The sequence below is a fragment of the Punica granatum genome, chromosome 2, assembly GCF_007655135.1.
Source record: "Punica granatum isolate Tunisia-2019 chromosome 2, ASM765513v2, whole genome shotgun sequence".
NCBI classification, from domain to species: Eukaryota; Viridiplantae; Streptophyta; class Magnoliopsida; order Myrtales; family Lythraceae; genus Punica; species Punica granatum.
This window is the reverse complement of record NC_045128.1, coordinates 6,244,769-6,262,156: the sequence shown is the minus strand read 5'-3', so window position 1 is coordinate 6,262,156 and position 17,388 is coordinate 6,244,769. Positions and strand designations below refer to the sequence as shown.

General features: G+C 39.3%; 2 protein-coding genes and 1 pseudogene across 4 annotated transcripts; 2 read left to right on the top strand and 1 right to left on the bottom strand.

The window, feature by feature from the left end:
• The first annotated feature begins 107 nt into the window (after window positions 1-107).
• Window positions 108-4,824, top strand: LOC116195918 (TMV resistance protein N-like). 3 transcript variants are annotated; one of them, XM_031525348.1, is made up of 5 exons: window positions 206-1,777; window positions 1,885-2,160; window positions 2,280-3,033; window positions 3,144-3,214; window positions 3,540-4,824. In XM_031525348.1, exons 1-5 carry the CDS (start codon window positions 1,655-1,657, stop codon window positions 3,573-3,575), a joined length of 1,260 nt encoding a protein of 419 aa, XP_031381208.1. In that variant the 5' UTR covers window positions 206-1,654; the 3' UTR covers window positions 3,576-4,824. The 3 variants fall into 3 exon arrangements, with proteins under 3 accessions (XP_031381209.1, XP_031381207.1, XP_031381208.1); XM_031525349.1 differs by having other exon boundaries at window positions 108-1,777; window positions 1,885-2,004; window positions 3,144-4,824; XM_031525347.1 differs by having other exon boundaries at window positions 199-1,777; window positions 3,144-4,824.
• Window positions 4,825-5,288: 464 nt separating this feature from the next.
• LOC116198323 lies at window positions 5,289-5,366 on the top strand (annotated as a pseudogene).
• A 5,047-nt stretch (window positions 5,367-10,413) lies between these two features.
• Window positions 10,414-12,514, bottom strand: LOC116194329 (UPF0481 protein At3g47200-like). The gene is made up of 2 exons (XM_031523119.1): window positions 12,246-12,514; window positions 10,414-11,907 (listed from the first exon to the last, which is right to left on the bottom strand). Exons 1-2 carry the CDS (start codon window positions 12,366-12,368, stop codon window positions 10,471-10,473), a joined length of 1,560 nt encoding a protein of 519 aa, XP_031378979.1. The 5' UTR covers window positions 12,369-12,514; the 3' UTR covers window positions 10,414-10,470.
• Window positions 12,515-17,388: the final 4,874 nt, after the last annotated feature.

Genomic DNA, 17,388 nt, shown 5'->3' with positions numbered 1-17,388 from the left:
TACCCATGAAACAACTCAGCGGGTCTAGGTGTATTAAGCACAGAAAGTCGATATCCAAGATTCACATCAGTGCTGCTTTTCTCTGGGGTCATTAATGCATCAGATTGTGGTTGGACCGTTTTCTTGTTCATTAGCGAACGTCGATGTCAATGTTTCTCATTCTTTTGCCTTGTTGGTTACACGTATCCTCTAGACATTGGATAGCCATATCGACTCAACGAAGGCGTGGCAGCAGAGCTTCATCTGCATCCAATAGCCATTAGCTCAAACTATTGCCATATGGCTTCCTAAATAAAACCCGACAAGTAGTGGCCTTGATGGCTCTCTCTTCCCATTCATCAACATCCAACCATAACCGCAGGGTCAATGGACGTATGCTGTGTTCCTGAGCTTCCGGGGTGAAGACTCACGCACAACCATCACCGATCACCTCTACCACGCCCCGAAAGATGCAGGGATTAACTTGTTCCGGGACACTGAAGGCCTCCAGAGAGGGGAGCACATATCGTCGCGAATCTTCGATGTGATCCGTGGCTCCAGGGTCTCTGTGGTTGTTTTCTCCAAGAAATATTCCCACGTCGAGCTGGTGCCTGGAGGAGCTCGCCACCATCATTGAGTGCAGGTGCCCAGGCAGACATCCGGACAATTGATCTGTCGAACGTGCGAAAGCAGGCAGGGAGCTTCTTGGAAGCTTTCTGCAGGCATGAGCAGATGTTCGTGTCAGAGAAGGACAAGGTAGCAAGGTGGAAGGAAGCAGCCACAGAGGCCGGGAACTTGTCAGGATGAGATTTTGGAAACACGATTGATATGTCCCTCATTTAATTGGAAAATCCTAGTTCCATCACAAGTTCAGTTTTATTCATACTACAAACGAACTTTGCTATCTATAATCTTCTCGTTCGAGTACTTCTGTGAATATTTTTCTGTTTCTGATATGATACTGGAGGCATGAGGGGAAGACTATTAAGACAATTGTACGCACGATATTGGATGAACTGAACAAGACTCAGCTCGACTTGGCAAAGTACCCAGTTGGGCTCGAGTGCCGTTTACAGGAACTGAGTTCACTACTTTAAGTGGCCGCTGACAATGAGGTTCGTTTTATTGGGATCTGTGGAGTGAGTGGAATCGGCAAAACAACTCTGGAAAAGGCAGCCTACAAGCGGTTCTTCCATTCTTTCCAGGGCAAATGCTTTCTTGCAGATGTAAGAGAGAACTTCAGTAAGCCCAAGGGTCAAGTTCATCTGCAACAGATAATCCCTGCAACCTTTCAGTCAGCACGCTTTCACGAATTGCTGCCTTGGGGAAGAATTCATGGAGCTTTTGGAAGATATGGTGAGTTACTGTAAGGGGCTGCCTTTGGCTGTCCAAGTCATGGGCTCTTTCCTACTTGATCGAAGCGTGGAGGAATGGAAAAGTCCGTCTGAAAGAAATTCCCCATAACCGGATACGGAGGCAGTTGAGGATAAGCTTTGATGCTTTCAGGGATGAAAAAGGGAAGGACCTGTTTCTAGACATTGCCTGCTTCTTTGTTGGGTTTGATAAAGATTATGCGGTGAAGATGTTAGGTGGGTGTGGTCTATTTGCAGAACTCGGGATCAGCATCCTTTGAAGGAGATGCCTTTTGGAAATTGATTGGAATAATAAGTTGAAGATGCATGATCTGATTCGGGACATGGGAAGAGAAATTGTTAAGGAGAGGTGTCCTAGCAATCCCGGAAAGCGTAGCAGGTTGTGGTTTCAAGAGGACGTACTTCTCACTTTACAAAATCACCTTGTAAGTACTCATTAGTTTTGATTTATGAAGTGCCATCCGCACATTAATTCCAGCTCCCAAAGTATAACCGCAATCAAGTAGCCTAACAAATGTGCTTGCTTTTCCAGGTAACAGAGGAAGTTGAAGGAATCGCACTAAATTCACCGGAGTTGAGAACAGTAAAGGTAAATGCAGAAGCATTTGTGAGAATGAACAGGTTGAGGCTCCTGCGGCTCGATAACATGCATGTAAGTGGAGAATATAGACACATGCCTAAGAACCTGAGATGGCTTTATTGGCATAAAGTTCCTTTGAGCCATATCACGGATGACTTTACCATGGAAAGATTGGTTGTGATTGACTTGCAGTACAACAACCTCAGAGAAGTCTGGAAGAATAGTAAGGTGGTTTTGGAATCGGTTAAATATAATTTTTGTTATGTATTACATTTTTTCGTCTCAGATGCAACATAATTTGATATCCAAAACCAATGTTATGTTTCATTGTTTTTCCCTTGTCACAGTTCCTAGGACACTTGAAGGTTCTCAATCTCAGTTATTCATCTCTCCTAACCCAGAACCCGGACTACTCGAAGCTCCCAAATCTCGAGGAACTGATCCTGAGAGACTGTTCAAAGTTGGCAGAGGTGCATTCATCGATCGGGTGTCTCGAGAGACTTGTCTCGCTCAATCTTAAAAACTGCAAAAGCCTCATTGAAATTCCAAGTAGCATCTGCAGATTGAAATCCCTGAAAATTCTGGACATCTCCAGCTGCCCAAACATCAACTGGTTATCTGAGGACTTCGGGGACATGGTATCCTTGACGGAGTTTCTTGCTGAAGGAACTGGAATAACACGAGTTCCATTCTCTGCCACACGTCTCACGAACCTGATGAATGTATCATTTAGTGTCTGCAAGGAGCAGATGACTCGATCCATCTCTTCTCTTATCTGGTCACTGGTCTGGCCAAGGTCCGCCTCCAGAGCTAAGAATGTTCAGATTGACTGCTTGTTTCAGCTAAGGTCGTTGAGGACGCTGAGATTGGCGTATTGCAGCCTGTCTGATGAATCAATCCCGAAGGAGGGTCTTGGGAGTTTGCAGCTTCTAGAAAATTTAGAGTTAAGTGGAAATTGGTTTTCTAGCTTGCCCGACACAATCAGGGGTCTCCTGAGCTCAAGAAACTTGTATTGGATGATTGCACAAATCTCAAGTCACTTCCAAGCATGCCCCCAGGTTCTTCTGTCGTGTCGGCAGTTAACTGCGTATCATTGGAAAGGTACCTTCTTGACCTCGAGTACGAGGATTTATTATCCTCCAAGATTCAGAGAATGAGAAATCTGAATCTCGACTTCAAGCGTGTGTATTAACTTGCTGGACTTTGACCAGCTCGAGCAATAGTACGCTTGGAATGGTGCGAGAACATAGCTGGAGATGCGCAGGAAAATTTCATGCTAGGGGTACTTTCTTTTATCCACAAACTTTTTTGTGCATTCCTCTATCAAAATTTAACTCAGGCTCGCGGGTTTGATGTTTGAACTCCACAACCCAATTACATGTGAACCCTGCAGTAGAGATGTTCACAATGTACTATACCTATCAAGCTCTCAAAAGTCCTTCCAGCGAAGTCATTATGAGTTTTACAGTGTTAATTGTATGTATGCGAATAACCATAAACTTGAAGAAAGTTCAAAGTGGGGGCTACCTTCTCATACTTTTCTTCTAATTTTCTCTCTTGGTAATCATGTACATCCAATCGAACTTGTTCTTGCATGATGACAACAGGTACAAAGCGGGGGAATACTCCTTCCAGATATCTGACATCCCGGACTGTATCAATTACCAGGGCAGCAAGCCTTCAATATCGTTCCAAATGTCTCATTCGCAGAATGCAGGCTTAGAGGGGTCACAGTCTGTGTCATTTATTCCTCTGACAAGGACATGCTAGTTGCATCGCCTTCGATATCTTACAGGGTGACAGTCAGAAACAGAGGCAGGACAGTGGAGCTTATCCATCAGACAGGGAAAGGAGGAGATGACAAGGAGATCCATTATGCAATTTCTGGGGAAGGTACAGCATCCCAAGCGTGGCTAGTCCACTTGCCCCGCCAGGTTGTTTTCCGAGACCAGATGAGCTTGGAGGGTGAGGTTAAGCTTGAAGCAGATAGCCTGTGTGTGGAGCGGATAGGTATCATCTTTGGGTGCCAGGTTTGTCTTTACTGCCACTTTGATTGCTCTACAGGGAGGGAGGCACCTCTCATGACACAACCAAGCAGCTCCACCATCATGCCTTTGTCGTGGTCATCGTCGTGTGAACTCAACTTGTTCCAGGTGATGCCTAGTAGGTTGAAGCATACACGTGTGCTGGGTGACTCTGAAACTGAGGGTCATGAAAGAAAACTGAAACGTCAATGATAGCATCACATAATTCTTGTGCTTTTAGGAAAAAAGTTCATAAATTGTGTGACGTTGGATCAACTTTTTATGGTGCAAATCCTACATAAAAAGTTGATCCAATGATTTAGAGACGGTTTCTTCAAGGACTGAAGAAGCTCCTCTTCCTTTTACCTCACAATTTTCGTCTGTTACTTTTGTAAGTTCCGATTGGTATCCATATTTTAACTGCGCCATTTCAATTCCATTTCTCGCTTGGGATCCTTTGCTCTTATTCACCCTTCTATCATTAGGTGGTAGGACTCGTATGCCCTTCTGGAGCATGTACAGTAAACTTCCTGTTGAGTTTCTGATTCCCTCTGTGAATCGGAATGCTGCTATGCAATAACATTCGGATTCCAACCCAAAACAGACATGGATATTGATAGAAGTGATCCATATCATGTTGCACTTGCTGTACTGGAATTCACCCGAAATGTACAATCTCTGACAATCTCCGATATGGAAGTGATCCATATTGATGCATTAGCCGAAAATAATGTTTTGGGAAACCACTGTGGAAGAGCTAGGATTGGCTGTTGAATTTTTATATTTACTAGCAAATGATATATATATTTTTTCTACTGTAAAGGGATGGTCAACTAACACAAAAACAAGCTATCATCATTTTCGTCGATGACTGTGTGAGACCTGATATTTTTTGACCAAACATCCCACGTGCACATACACTGATATACTTATACACATACTTATATTATATACATGCTGCTGGAAGTTTAAAGAAAAAAAATTAGGGGGTCGCAGGGCCCCACGTGGCCCCATTGCTCCCAAGTACCCCCACCGCCATTTTTTTTTTCTTTTCTTTTGTATAATTCCAACCATTCTATTTCTGGGTCTTCTTTCATTGTTCTGCTGAGTTGAAAAAAAGAAAAAAAATCGAAGAAGAAACAGAGAAGAACAAGGGAGAGAGAGAGAGCGTGACAGAGCCGTTGATGATCTTCTCGAGCTTTGTCCGGTTCATCTGTGCTTCTCCTTTTCTATCTTATGAGCTTGTAATTGATTCCCTAGTTTTTGACCATTGCTGACTTGATGTTTCTCTTGCTTGTTATTGCTGGTTTGCTCTGTTCTAATGTAAAGGAACGACCAGGTGAGGAAAAACTGCAACAATGTGATAGAACTTGGTTCCATGATTTCTTTGTATTTAGGTCTCTGATGACTTCTCATCTCAATTCTTCTCCTTGCGCCTTCTTTGAACTCCCTCAATATTAAACAATCACAGATTGCTGTTTCTTTTTCAAACTAATTCTACGTGGAGTGATGAGGAAAACTTTTGGGTCCAATTTCCTTCAGCTGAGAAAAGAGTTTCAAAACAAAATTTATCTTGATGTTTACATGAAAATTTACCTGTATTTTCGCCACTACAGTTATGTCTGAGATGTGGTTGTTGATTGGATAGTTGGATTGAGTAATTAAGCCGTGAGTTTAATTTGATGATATGGCTGGAATTTATATATATGTATATACACACACTACACGGTTTGATATCTGGAAAAATGAAGTTATGTGTTTTGATGAGTAAGCCCCGTTTGAAATTTAAAAGTCATTTTAGAATCGTGATTTTGATTTTAACTCTATCCACTAAACAATAAAAACACATGTTTCCCAAGTCAAATTTATAATACCATCTCATTTGTCTTTTTGCACAATCAAAATCAAAATCAAAATCAAAATCAAAATCATGATTTTAAAATCACTCTAACAAATCAAACGCAGCATTAATGTTTTTGGACTACCTAACAATATTTTTTCTTTTTAAAAGTCATCATGCACTTTTCTGAACAGGGTCAAACGAGAGAACTAGCTGGTACTCTTGATGCTAGACAAGACCATATATATATATATATATATAAGTATTTTCTATGAGTTTGAAACTAATCAAACTAACGAGAACAATAAAATTTAGACCTGTCCATCTTTGATCTGTATGAGCACATCTTTGACTCGATCCTCCACATGTTGAACCTACAACAAGGTTGTGTTCTCAAAAATGAGCATAGACTTTTGATAACAAATAAAAAACCAAAAGACACCCAGCATTGACGCTATTGCTTCATCACATAACATCCTAAACATTTTTATTTCATTGCATCCCGGACACTATACTGAAGATTTTAAATTTATCTTAACAAATGCTGACCTCAAGCACTTTATGAGAGCCCGAAATTCTGAATGCATGAGAACTAATATAACAAATTACAAAAGGAGAAGTTAGAAATTATGTTGGCACCTCTTCTTTGAGGTATTTTTTGTAAATTAGGTAATGTTGACGGGAGAAACATCAAGGAAGAATTATTGTATTGTATTGATTTTATGAGAGTTCCTCCTTCGACTTGTTTTACTTTGCTTGAGGATGAATTCTACGAATTTCATTTTCAGCCTTTTGACTAACCAGGAGACAAGTAAACATCTTTGAAAGACTGATTTTTGTTGGATTTCGAAATATTGGCAAGATATTTTAGTTTGGGTAAATTTATTAGAATTTCAACACAATAAATTATAGAATAAGGCTAGTTATTGTTAAGAAAAAGCTAGTTATTGCTCTAGGATTATTTTTAGCTGGAATAGCTTATTTATTGAATATCCATGACAGTTGAAGCTAGTGAGGTCCCCAGGTCTTAGGGGCGGTTAAGTCTGAATGAAATACTCCCTTTCGAGGTTAAATGCGATATTAATAGTCAAAAGAAATATATGGAGAAAATGAGTATATTTTATAACTGTTCCTTGCTATGCTTGTGACTTGTAGGAGCTAAAGAGAGAAAAACTTTGTGTCCTGAAAGGTCGGATTCATTAAATAATTTGGGTGCTCGGTGAGTACTTTATTTCATTGTGAAATGATATATATATATATATATTATGTGAATACTCTATTATCTTATAAAATGATGTATTATAGTTATATAAATTATTTAGAAAGAATATTGTGATAGTTAGAGATTAAGAAATCAGTCTTGCTATATTGTATGAATTGATTTGAGAGATATTGCCTTTTTATGTTTATTTTGATTTGAGATATGCAGTGCGATTGTGTATGTTAATTGTGTATGAGATATGTAATGATAATGTGATACTATTGTAATGTGATTGAGATTGTGCTTGTGTATGATGATATATGAGGTGCGATGGCATGGTTGTAATTGTTTATGCTTGTGATTATCGTTTGATTATAGCCATGGGACCGCTGATTCGGCGGTATATAAATAGGACACCTAGACCGCCGATCCGGCGGGATACAAAAAGGGACGCCTAGACCGCCGATCTGGAGGGATATAAAATGGACGCCTAGACTCCTACTGCCGGAGGATAATGGGCAGCCCCCGCTTATGAGATATGTTGATGATGACAAGCAAATAAATTATTTGAGATGTGCGGGGTTACGGTACCATCACAACTCTGTTGCGAGAAAATGCAACCCTATGGCTATATTGATTGGTTTGTATTGTATATTGTGTGGCTGGTATGATTGTTGGAGATGTATTGATTGTTGAGATTGTTGGAGGTGTGATGATTGTTGAGAATGTCCGAAGTTATTCTATGAAAATCGTGTTGTTGCTAGAGTTGGATCTGTCAATTGATTGTGTTGTGAGTTGCTATGGAATGTTAATGAATGAATGTATAATGTTTATGTGATATTGGGTATTAGAGAAACGATTGGGAGGGTTGTGTGAATTGATTAGTAGAACTTCAATTTAATTATTATATTGGATATAATTATTATTACAATTTGTATATATATATATATATACTGTGTATGTATGCCGAGTGAGCTGATAGTTGAATTGGATGTGATAATATTAGTTATTTGATTATTTAGTTATCTGCAATTAAATATTTATTTAAAAATGTCATTTTTTTCTGGAATATAGTATTCACTGAGATGCAGCTCACACCCTGCATATATTTTTCCAGATAAGCTTCTAGCTGTGCGGAAGAAACACTTTTTGACATCGGGGATCAGCTCGGAGAATTAGGTAGGGACCGTAGTTATTTGATAGATATCCTTTTTGGTATAGAATGGATTTGAAAATGTTACAACCTGAAATTTTGTTTAGTTATATTACTGATATGGGTGCGAAAAAGAAAATTTCTCTCTTTTGAGATGTATATACATAGTAGAGCTTACCAGGTTGGTTTCATATTTTTGGGAATTTTATGGAAAGCCAGTTTTAGGTGAATAGTTCTGTGGTAATGGATATCGAGGAAATATAGAGAAAAATTCAGCTGAAATTTCGGGTCGTGACAGACTGATTGGGGAGGAACCAATGGAATTACTCAACACAAACTTATGTTGATTGATCCACACCGTATCAAGTAATGGAAGGATCATGAGGGTGCAAATGAATGTTTTTGGTGATCCCGGTTGATAACCCTTTTTATGTAACTGTCATCATGAAGTTCCCCGAAATTGTCTAGCCAAAACCGAGTATCAAAGCTCAGCTGGTGGAATTGCGGAGATGATTTGGCTCTCTTTGGAGAGATCGGGCCTATGATTCCATCGATCTCTCATTTTATGGCGTGATGACCTCTTCGTCTATGCCTTACTGCCAAACAGGGATTTTGCGCGCAGACAATATACATAAAAACATATTACTATTCCGTTTCTCCAGTACTCCCTGCATCTACAAACGAAACTAAAGTTTCCGTCCGGTCCTAATGATTGTTCCCGGTATGATTGTCTTCGATTGAACCACATGTATAATGTACTTAAAGGCCCACCTTCTTACCACCACCCACGAGGCAAGACTACAAAGAAGTTCTGCTGTTATCGTTTTCTCTGCTCACTGTATTTATTATCTTTCAGCAAGCAAACAGTCACAAAAGTCATGGCTCACACGGAGTAATCGACAAGGAATGGAACAGAATCAATATACCAACGGAGGCAGCATTTTGAATATCAACTCCATTTTGACATCCTATTCCTTTTGTATGGAACTTGGAGTTACATTTCTTTCTGTCTTAAGTTACCACTGAATACTACAGCAGAGCAAGAATAATAATACTCATTCATAGCAGGCAATATATTCTACCGTAAGGGGAGGACTCACTCTCCTCGAAACTCGATAAAAGAAAGTGAAGAAGTGGTCTCTCTTGCTGCTGCTAGTACCCCCATTAAAATTCAGCGAATGAATGTCCTGGATTCAAATCTCACCCCCCGCAAAAGAAAGAATGTTTATGCTTTGGGAGAGAGTGCACAATTTTGGTATTACCTATTCCAGGGGTGATTGAGGGAAGACGCGCCTCAATGGACAATCTAAAAGAGACCTACAATGAAGCAACTTGACCTTCACAAAGATGAAGAGTCGAGCAACACCTATTTGTCAACAACAGCGCGACTGAGTTCCACGTATGTGGGAAGGGAGGTCGTAATTCCTTTTCTTTAAGGCGATAAAGGAAATCAAACTAGTCTCCTCCTCAAGTTGCGCCGTGGTAGGTCCTAACAAGTAACTGCACTTCCAGTCCAATCCCAACTTAGATGCTCAGGCGATCCTGATGCCCACCCTCATGCCAGACTTGAACAGGGAGAGTTTCCCATCTTCTTCCCCTTCTATATAATAGTCTGATCCCTGGTAGAAGGAACCGAATTCTAAAGTGTAGCTGCGCCTTACTCATAAGCCCTTGGCATGGATTTGGTAGACTTTTCAGCTTATAGAACTGAGCCAATACTCAATGCTGAACTGCATTACCCGCAGAGGCAGCATAGAACAAACATTTTTAGTAGGATTCCATCAACTCAGCATCCAAGATTGTGCTCAAAATTCTGTTCTTCCATGACTGTGTTCTTGTTCCTGTTTTTCCACGACCGTGTTCTTGCTCATGTTCAACATCTACAAAAAGAACCTAGTTTAAAATCTTGTCCAGAGTTTGACTTGTGCAATAATTTAGCAGTGACTTCGTACCTAAGGTATTCCCGTCACTGATATTGAATGTGAGTTATGTGGGCAACGGAGAGGAAACAGGGATCACCGTTTCTTCTCATGCGGAGTTATAGGATCTCTCTGCCACAGAATATTGGGAAGAGCAGGCTTATGCAGAGCTGTTGCAAGCTAGGAAACTGAATTTGACTGCATTCCTCTTGAAGCTCCTTCGGACTGCTGATACATCCATCATATTCGACAACCAAACAGTGTAATATGCAGACTCCACAAATAAGTACAATTAACAAAAAATTTTCGCTGCAAGTAACATAGACGTGAAAGAGGCATAATAGAAATGGCAGATGGAATTACAAAAGAAAATGGAATCCTCCGAGAAAGAGAGATACAAACTATTTCACATGTTTATGGTAATTCAGAACTGCATAAGCAGTTTGTGTTATATCCATGACAACTAATAGAAAGCCTATAACAATTGATAGAACTGCCCATGGAGAGTTGAGATAATTTCTCTTCAACTTCGCCAGCCAAATATTCCACCGCTTCTCGCAATGTACTGTCAGGCTGTTGATAATATCCTCATAGTAAAAATCTGGTGTCACGGCCGTGTTCTTGTTCATCCTATTAAACATCATCGAGACTGCTTCATCATCACCCATCAAGTTCTCAATGATCCCTTTTCGACGGAGTAATTCCACATCCTTAGTGGAATTGATTAGTCCATCCACGAAAGCCATGTAATCGGATATATAGTTAACGCCATTACCTGGAGCATGCTCCTCATATGCAATGAGGTTCCGGAACAATGCCTCCATGTTGTCTGTGATCCGAATTACAGGGATCTCCAAGATGCCATTTTCAAATCGGATATCGTAAAACTTCCCTTTCTCCACACCCTTGAATGTGACCCCTGAATCTCTCAACTCCATAGCTGAATACGCGAACTTCTTTGTCCTCCTTTCCATGCAGTTTCTACTAACTGCTCCTTTCGCCTGGTGGGCTCCTTGCTGGGTCTGACTTTCCATTTCCAAGGTCTCTTCCACAAGCATAAACTTCCGGACAAGATCCAGAAGATGCTTTATATCGTTAAGGTTTTCCGGATCTAGGTGTCTCCCTTTCAAGGAAGTTGATCCAGCCGGGAGTAATGATCGTTTGGCAAGGTCAGAAATACTTTGCCGAGCAATACTCTTTTCATGCTGGTTTTGACATAGAGGTAGGTTAGAATACGTGGGGAGATAATCCAAGGCAGTGAAAATAAGGTGAAGTAGGTCGGGCTCATCAGAGATCACGTTGTGCAAACTTTTTAGGACCAAGAATGGAAGTTGATTTTCAAGTAAGGTTAAATCGCGTGCAAGGGCGTTATGTACCCAGTCTGGCTTAAGGAAAGGGTCCCTTTCTTTCTCGACTCTTGAGAACTCGTGGAACAGCTCGATGATAAAGCAACCATCAAGCAGCATCATTTCTAGTAATTTGTTTGGCTTGAGGATGATGGCTTCATCATAGTAGCAGCGGACTTCGTCTTCCCCTTCCTTGAGAGTCCTTAGATACGTGTTTAACTGTTGCGACCTTGTAAAACCCTTTGCTTCTCTTTGTTGGATCAGTCGGTTTAGATACTGCAGTTTATATTTCTCCATACGTTGGAGATTGCTCTTGCCGTGGTGGTAAGGGCCAATGGAAAGCAAGACAGGCTCATACGCCTTCTCATTTACCACACGCAGTTGATGATGAACCCTGAATATGTGACTCTTTGGGTCAGACAGAGACACGCGGTCGATCTTCTTGGCAATCGTATTCGAAATGTCGTATATGTTATCATCTCTCTTGATGTTCTGCACAAATTATTTAATACAAACTAAGTGGAGAATGAAAAATGGCATAATTGACTTAAATTGAATGCAGAAATATAGAAAATCAAAGGGAATGAAATTTTTGGAGGAAATGGAATTCACCCATCATATATCTGCAAAACCTCTACAGAGAAACAAACAACTTACTGGAACATAGACATGGAAATTTTATCGTTAGTTTTTGCAGGACCAGAGGATACGGTAATGACTGCCCATCCACAAATGCGAGTTCATTTGTCTCGAGTTGCATTTGCTGTTTGATGTAACAAGAAGGCATTGATTGTTGCATAACATCCTTGATCGGCACATCTCCTTTTTACCTGGACGTGGTTGGTGTGACTCATTCCTTGCATTGCCCGAGCATGTTTTCCGGAGCTGAACAAGCGGTTGAAACAGGGGAAGGGCGTATATCTGATGGCTTTCTTGAGGGCATTCGTCGTCATCTCTTCGTAGACAGATGAAAGCTCTTTTGAGCTTTCTTCTCCCTCTTCTTCCTTTCAATCAAGAGAAAATGGCAGAATCCTTCAGGACATAGAGCACTGCATATATACCTCTCTTACGTGATCTTTCCTTTCCAATTGAATTTTGTTTGGGCCAAATTGCAATAAAATAAGGAGAGACACTATTGAATAAAGTGTGGAGAGTCTTGTGTTGACCTTATCCTTCCCAGAATTTTTGTATAGCTAGTTTAATGGCACGTGCTTTGCACGTGACTTATGTATATTTGTTTTATTACATATGGTACGTATTTTTACATTCCCTAATTTTGACGTGGCAACTTCTATTTTTCCAGTGTACAGTATCTGTTATTCGGAAATCCCTAGGCTCCGGCTAATTCAGGTTTGAGTTGGGTCATCTATCAAGAGGTAAATGTAAACTATGTTAAACATTGTATGGGTTTCATATGAAAATATTATTTTCTTACATAAAAAATTATTTATTTATTTATGTTATCATCGTGGACGCTGAATAACAATGTAAATTTAAAATTACGATGGAACAAATTTGAATCCTTATTCTTAACTTTGTCATCTTATTTTAACTCTGTTATCTTCTTTTGTCAATGCAATTCAAATACATTATCCACTATGATCCCTCTGTTGTCATAAACCCAAAAGAGTTCAAACCAATTTGATTCTAGATTCAGTCATATCCTGACAGCTGCTCGGATAGGCAAGTGCAAACCAATCGACAGCTCTACTACTTTAACCAGCAAAGGACCTCTTAGACAACCCTCGAAGGGTTAACATTAACTCCAAATTTTGTGACTAAGCTAATACAGGACGACCTGACGTTGTTGCTACAAAATTAATTGTATTACACAAGTATACGTATCGAACAAGTTAATTAAAGAGTGAGGAAAATACCATTCCAATGAGCAATTCATATGAACTTAAGTGCTAAAATTAAGTCTGTTGGGATGTCTCTAATTAAACCTGAAAACCCCGAAGACCTGAATGAAAGGAGGTAAAAACTATTGGAGATATGACGGGATTATGTATGATATTAGGCCATATTTTGTAGATTGTTCTGTAGTTATACTCTTGTCTCATAATTGATTGGAGAAAACTGCATTTTGGTTTTGATTATGCAGAGCTGGAAGTCTCCTAATCAGTCGAAAGAGAAATATTCTTTTTACTAGTGTGGGTTGATTCAAACGGTTTGACACTTATTCCGCTTAAGTAAGGTATCGGGTTCGAGTCATTCTGAATGCAGAAAATCCACGCTAGGAGAGCTTTATCTCTCAGTGGGCCGCCCGGCTCGACTGGATTAGTCGGGGCCCAATTGGACTTTCGGATATCAAGGTTCACACCGAAGAAAAAAGAGAAATATTCTTTTTTATACTTTTTTTTTTTGGGAATTACTTGTAACTCAAGAATATATGCAGAACATGAATATATTCAAAGGAGAAATTGGGATTAACTGTAACGCAAGAATATATTCAAAAGAGAAATTAGATGGACTTGTAACTAAAGATATATATGCCTTTTCCTTGGTGTGGAGAAGTATGGGGTCCTGCGACAAGAACACAAAGCACCCAAGATCAAAGACAATGGTAGAGATAACAAAGCAAGGCCCTTAATATTCACCGAAAAGATTCACCAGGAAAAGAAAAGCACGGCTCTTATTAAAACATGGTCTATATGCGGTTTTAGAACTGAAGTGTAATACTTTTCAGTAAGCTACTCGAATGCCTCTCGAGTAATTTACTTGAATTATGAGTAAGTTCAGAGCGAATTACTTGATCTCAAGTGAACTACCCACTCCTCAAGTAATTCACTTGAACTATGAATAAATTAGTTGGGTATGCGTCGTTCGACTATTGGCTCCCAAGTACAAGAATGATACACTCACTTCTTGGCAATTGTATCGTAGACTTCCCAAAATAGTTGCACTAGGTGTCGACGGGAAAGAACGAGAAATGAAACGACAGAAAACGAAAAGGATAGGATTGGATACTATGGGCGGAATTTTATCTAGTCTCGGGCTGGACCGGTCCGGGAAGGGCCAAAATGAACATAGTATACCGGTCCGGATAAGCTCCCTCTACGTGCTGGAAGATCTAAAAAACAAATAGTACTATCAATAAGCATACCACATATATCTCTCTATTATCTAATCCAAATGAACATGAGTAAACTTATTTTCATATTTTTATTTTTATATTTTTTGCACCGGTGGAAATAATTTCTTATGACTTTATATCCAAAATTGAAATAAAATGATTGATTACATGATAATTGATATAATTATATAAACATATTTGATTTTTAATTAAATTTTCAGTGTAATTGTAAGAATAATCACTTAGTAAAAGAATGAACCATAATTTTTCACAATTTATCTCCATGCATTAATTTCATGAAACTAAACTATACATATAATTTTAATTTGCTATTAAATTTACTGGAATATGATCATACAAAAAATAAAAACTTCAATTATAATATTAGATTTCTAGAAGTATTTTTTAATATAAACTTAAATAGAGTAATCATATCAAAGCCGTGCATCACATGGGTAAAGGCAAGTGTAATTATAAGATAAAACGTTTGGAAGACAACAATTTAAAACGGCTGTAATAAAAAACAGGTCTTTACCAATAAGAGTTGATTCAAGCGGTTCGCCGATTATTCCGCTTAAACAAGGTCTCGTGTTCGAGTCATTGTGAATGTAAAAAAATCACACTAGGAAAGTTTTACCCCTTAATAGACCGACCCGACCTTACTGGATTAATTGGAGCTCAATTGAACTTATGGATATCAAGGTTCACATTCAAAAAAACTGGTGTTTAAAATAGAAAATAAGCAGAAGTACTTTATAAGAACTACTTAACATGCCGTAGAAAATCAAATTCTCAATCACTAAGATTTAACCAAACCATAGTTATGAGATATATAATTCACCAGCATGGCTCATTAAGAAGCACTTAGCCAACATCCACGGCACTTCCAACTGAACTTGCACTTTTTGCGTTTATCTATTTTTTTCAGTGTGAAACCTGGTATCTAAAAGTTCAATTGAGCCCGACTAATCTAACTAACCCAATTGGTATCTCTTTTTTTTTTTGTGTTTATCTTAAATTTTACAAAACCATCCCACACCCGCCAATTAGGCAAAAACATCCTGAGCTTATATAAGATTTGAGTTCCAAAATTTAAGTTTTTGAGTTGGAGATGGACCTAAATTTATATAGATCTATTAAAATCTTAAGATGGCATGAGAGTGTGTGGAAAACGAAGTTTACCTCGTGTTAGTTTAAGCCCGAGCATAGAGGATAAAGCCTGAGCACAGAAGAGAGAGCTTGGCTTCTGATTAGTTCTTGATGGCAGGGAGCTTAAAGGCATGTGACACGTATAGACAAGTACTGAAGAAAATCACAATTTGCTATGTGAGGGCGAGTGTTGAGATAAATTGTAAAGCCACCTCACACTAACCAATTAGGTAAAAAATTTTGGGTTTATATCAGAGGGTTCGGCTGACTAACAACTTAACTTTTCGTATTGAAAATGTGTTTAAACCATTATAAGCCCATTGGAAGTTTGAGACGACCCGTTGTAAAATCAATCCGACCCGATTAAATTTGCAAGCTACGAATTATGAATTTTCAATTGAATTCCAGGAACTTTTTCCCCGCGGTACGGGGTAGTGCTCCATTTGGAGCTGCTCTTGCAAGATTTGGAGCCTCTTCCTTTCCATTTAGAGATTCCATATTTTTCATCTTTCAGAGAAAGAGAGATTCAAAGAGGTCATGGTAGAGCTTGTGATTTTTGGGATTATGGTTTTTCATCTTCAGATTGTTGCTCATAGTAGAGCTCAAAAGGGTCTCCTTTCGCCCGTACACGTACACTTGACAGATCACTGGCCCGAGCCATGTATATTGTATTCATAACTCTTTTCCTTTCTTATTCGTTGTTTGTTAGTCAAATTTTTGCTCCGCTTCCAACAAATCACATCTGCCTTCGATTGCAGTTTGATCATTTCGAAGCAGTCAAGCTGCTAAGTTGTTCAAGAAAGCTGAAACGTCAATAGTTCGGTTTGAAGAATTCAATTTGCTTCGGATCCAGTTTAAAGAATTGACCAATACAACATTTTGTCAGTGCATTTAAAGCATGGCATAATCATAAGGAGAAAATGTGGTTAGATCAATTTTGTACGATGCGGATCTCACCATTAAAAATTGATTCATTGGTTTACACACGGCTGGGGTGGTTTCTTCATGGACTTGAAGAAGCTCCCCTTCTTTGTATCCTCGCAATTTTTTGTGTGTTACTTCTGCAAGTTCGAACAGATGCTCAAGTATTTATGCTTTCACTGCGAACATTTCAATCTCATGGCTTGCTCTGGGATCCCTTACTCTTTTTTTTTTTTCTCCTGGTAATAAGGCAGGCACACAAGTCTAGCACAAGGAAATGAAATAAAGCTAAATAAAGGGGCACATAAGTCCCACAGGTGATGATCGAACCAAGACTTTTTGGCTTCGGACGGCGCCTTATGCCCCTGCACCAAGACCCCTTGACCTTGACAATTCCATTCTCGTCTCCCTTCGTTATCCTTGCTATTGCTACTGCCCGCTCCAATGTCATGCGGTTGCAGGACTCGTAATTCCCTTGTGGAACATGTACAGTAAACTTCCGCTTGAGTTTCTATTTCTTTCACAAATTGGAATCTTTTTCTGCAACAAATTCTAATTTCAATCCAAAATACACATGTGATGATTGATGGAAGCAATCCGTGCAGTGTTTCTGAGGCACTTTTAGAATTCACACCAAAATTACAATCTCCAACCGGTTGATGCCTTAGGAAGTTAACACTGATAAATAAAATTCTGATCGGATCAGTATTGTTGAGGCTTCGCTGATGGAATTGCAGAGATGATTTCACTCTCTCTCGTACAAGAAAATTGGGCATATAACTCCATTAATCTCAGATCTTATGGTACAATGATATCTCCGTCTATGT

Coding starts and splice junctions, on each gene's coding strand:
- LOC116195918 (XM_031525347.1), top strand. CDS start 1,655: ATGCATGATCTGATTCGGGACATGGGAAGAGAAATTGTTAAGGAGAGG. Junction 2,161..2,279: donor AAGTCTGGAAGAATAGTAAG/GTGGTTTTGGAA, acceptor CCCTTGTCACAG/TTCCTAGGACACTTGAAGGT. Junction 3,034..3,143: donor AACTGCGTATCATTGGAAAG/GTACCTTCTTGA, acceptor GACTTTGACCAG/CTCGAGCAATAGTACGCTTG.
- LOC116194329 (XM_031523119.1), bottom strand. CDS start 12,368: ATGACGACGAATGCCCTCAAGAAAGCCATCAGATATACGCCCTTCCCC. Junction 11,908..12,245: donor GTCACACCAACCACGTCCAG/GTAAAAAGGAGA, acceptor TAATTTGTGCAG/AACATCAAGAGAGATGATAA.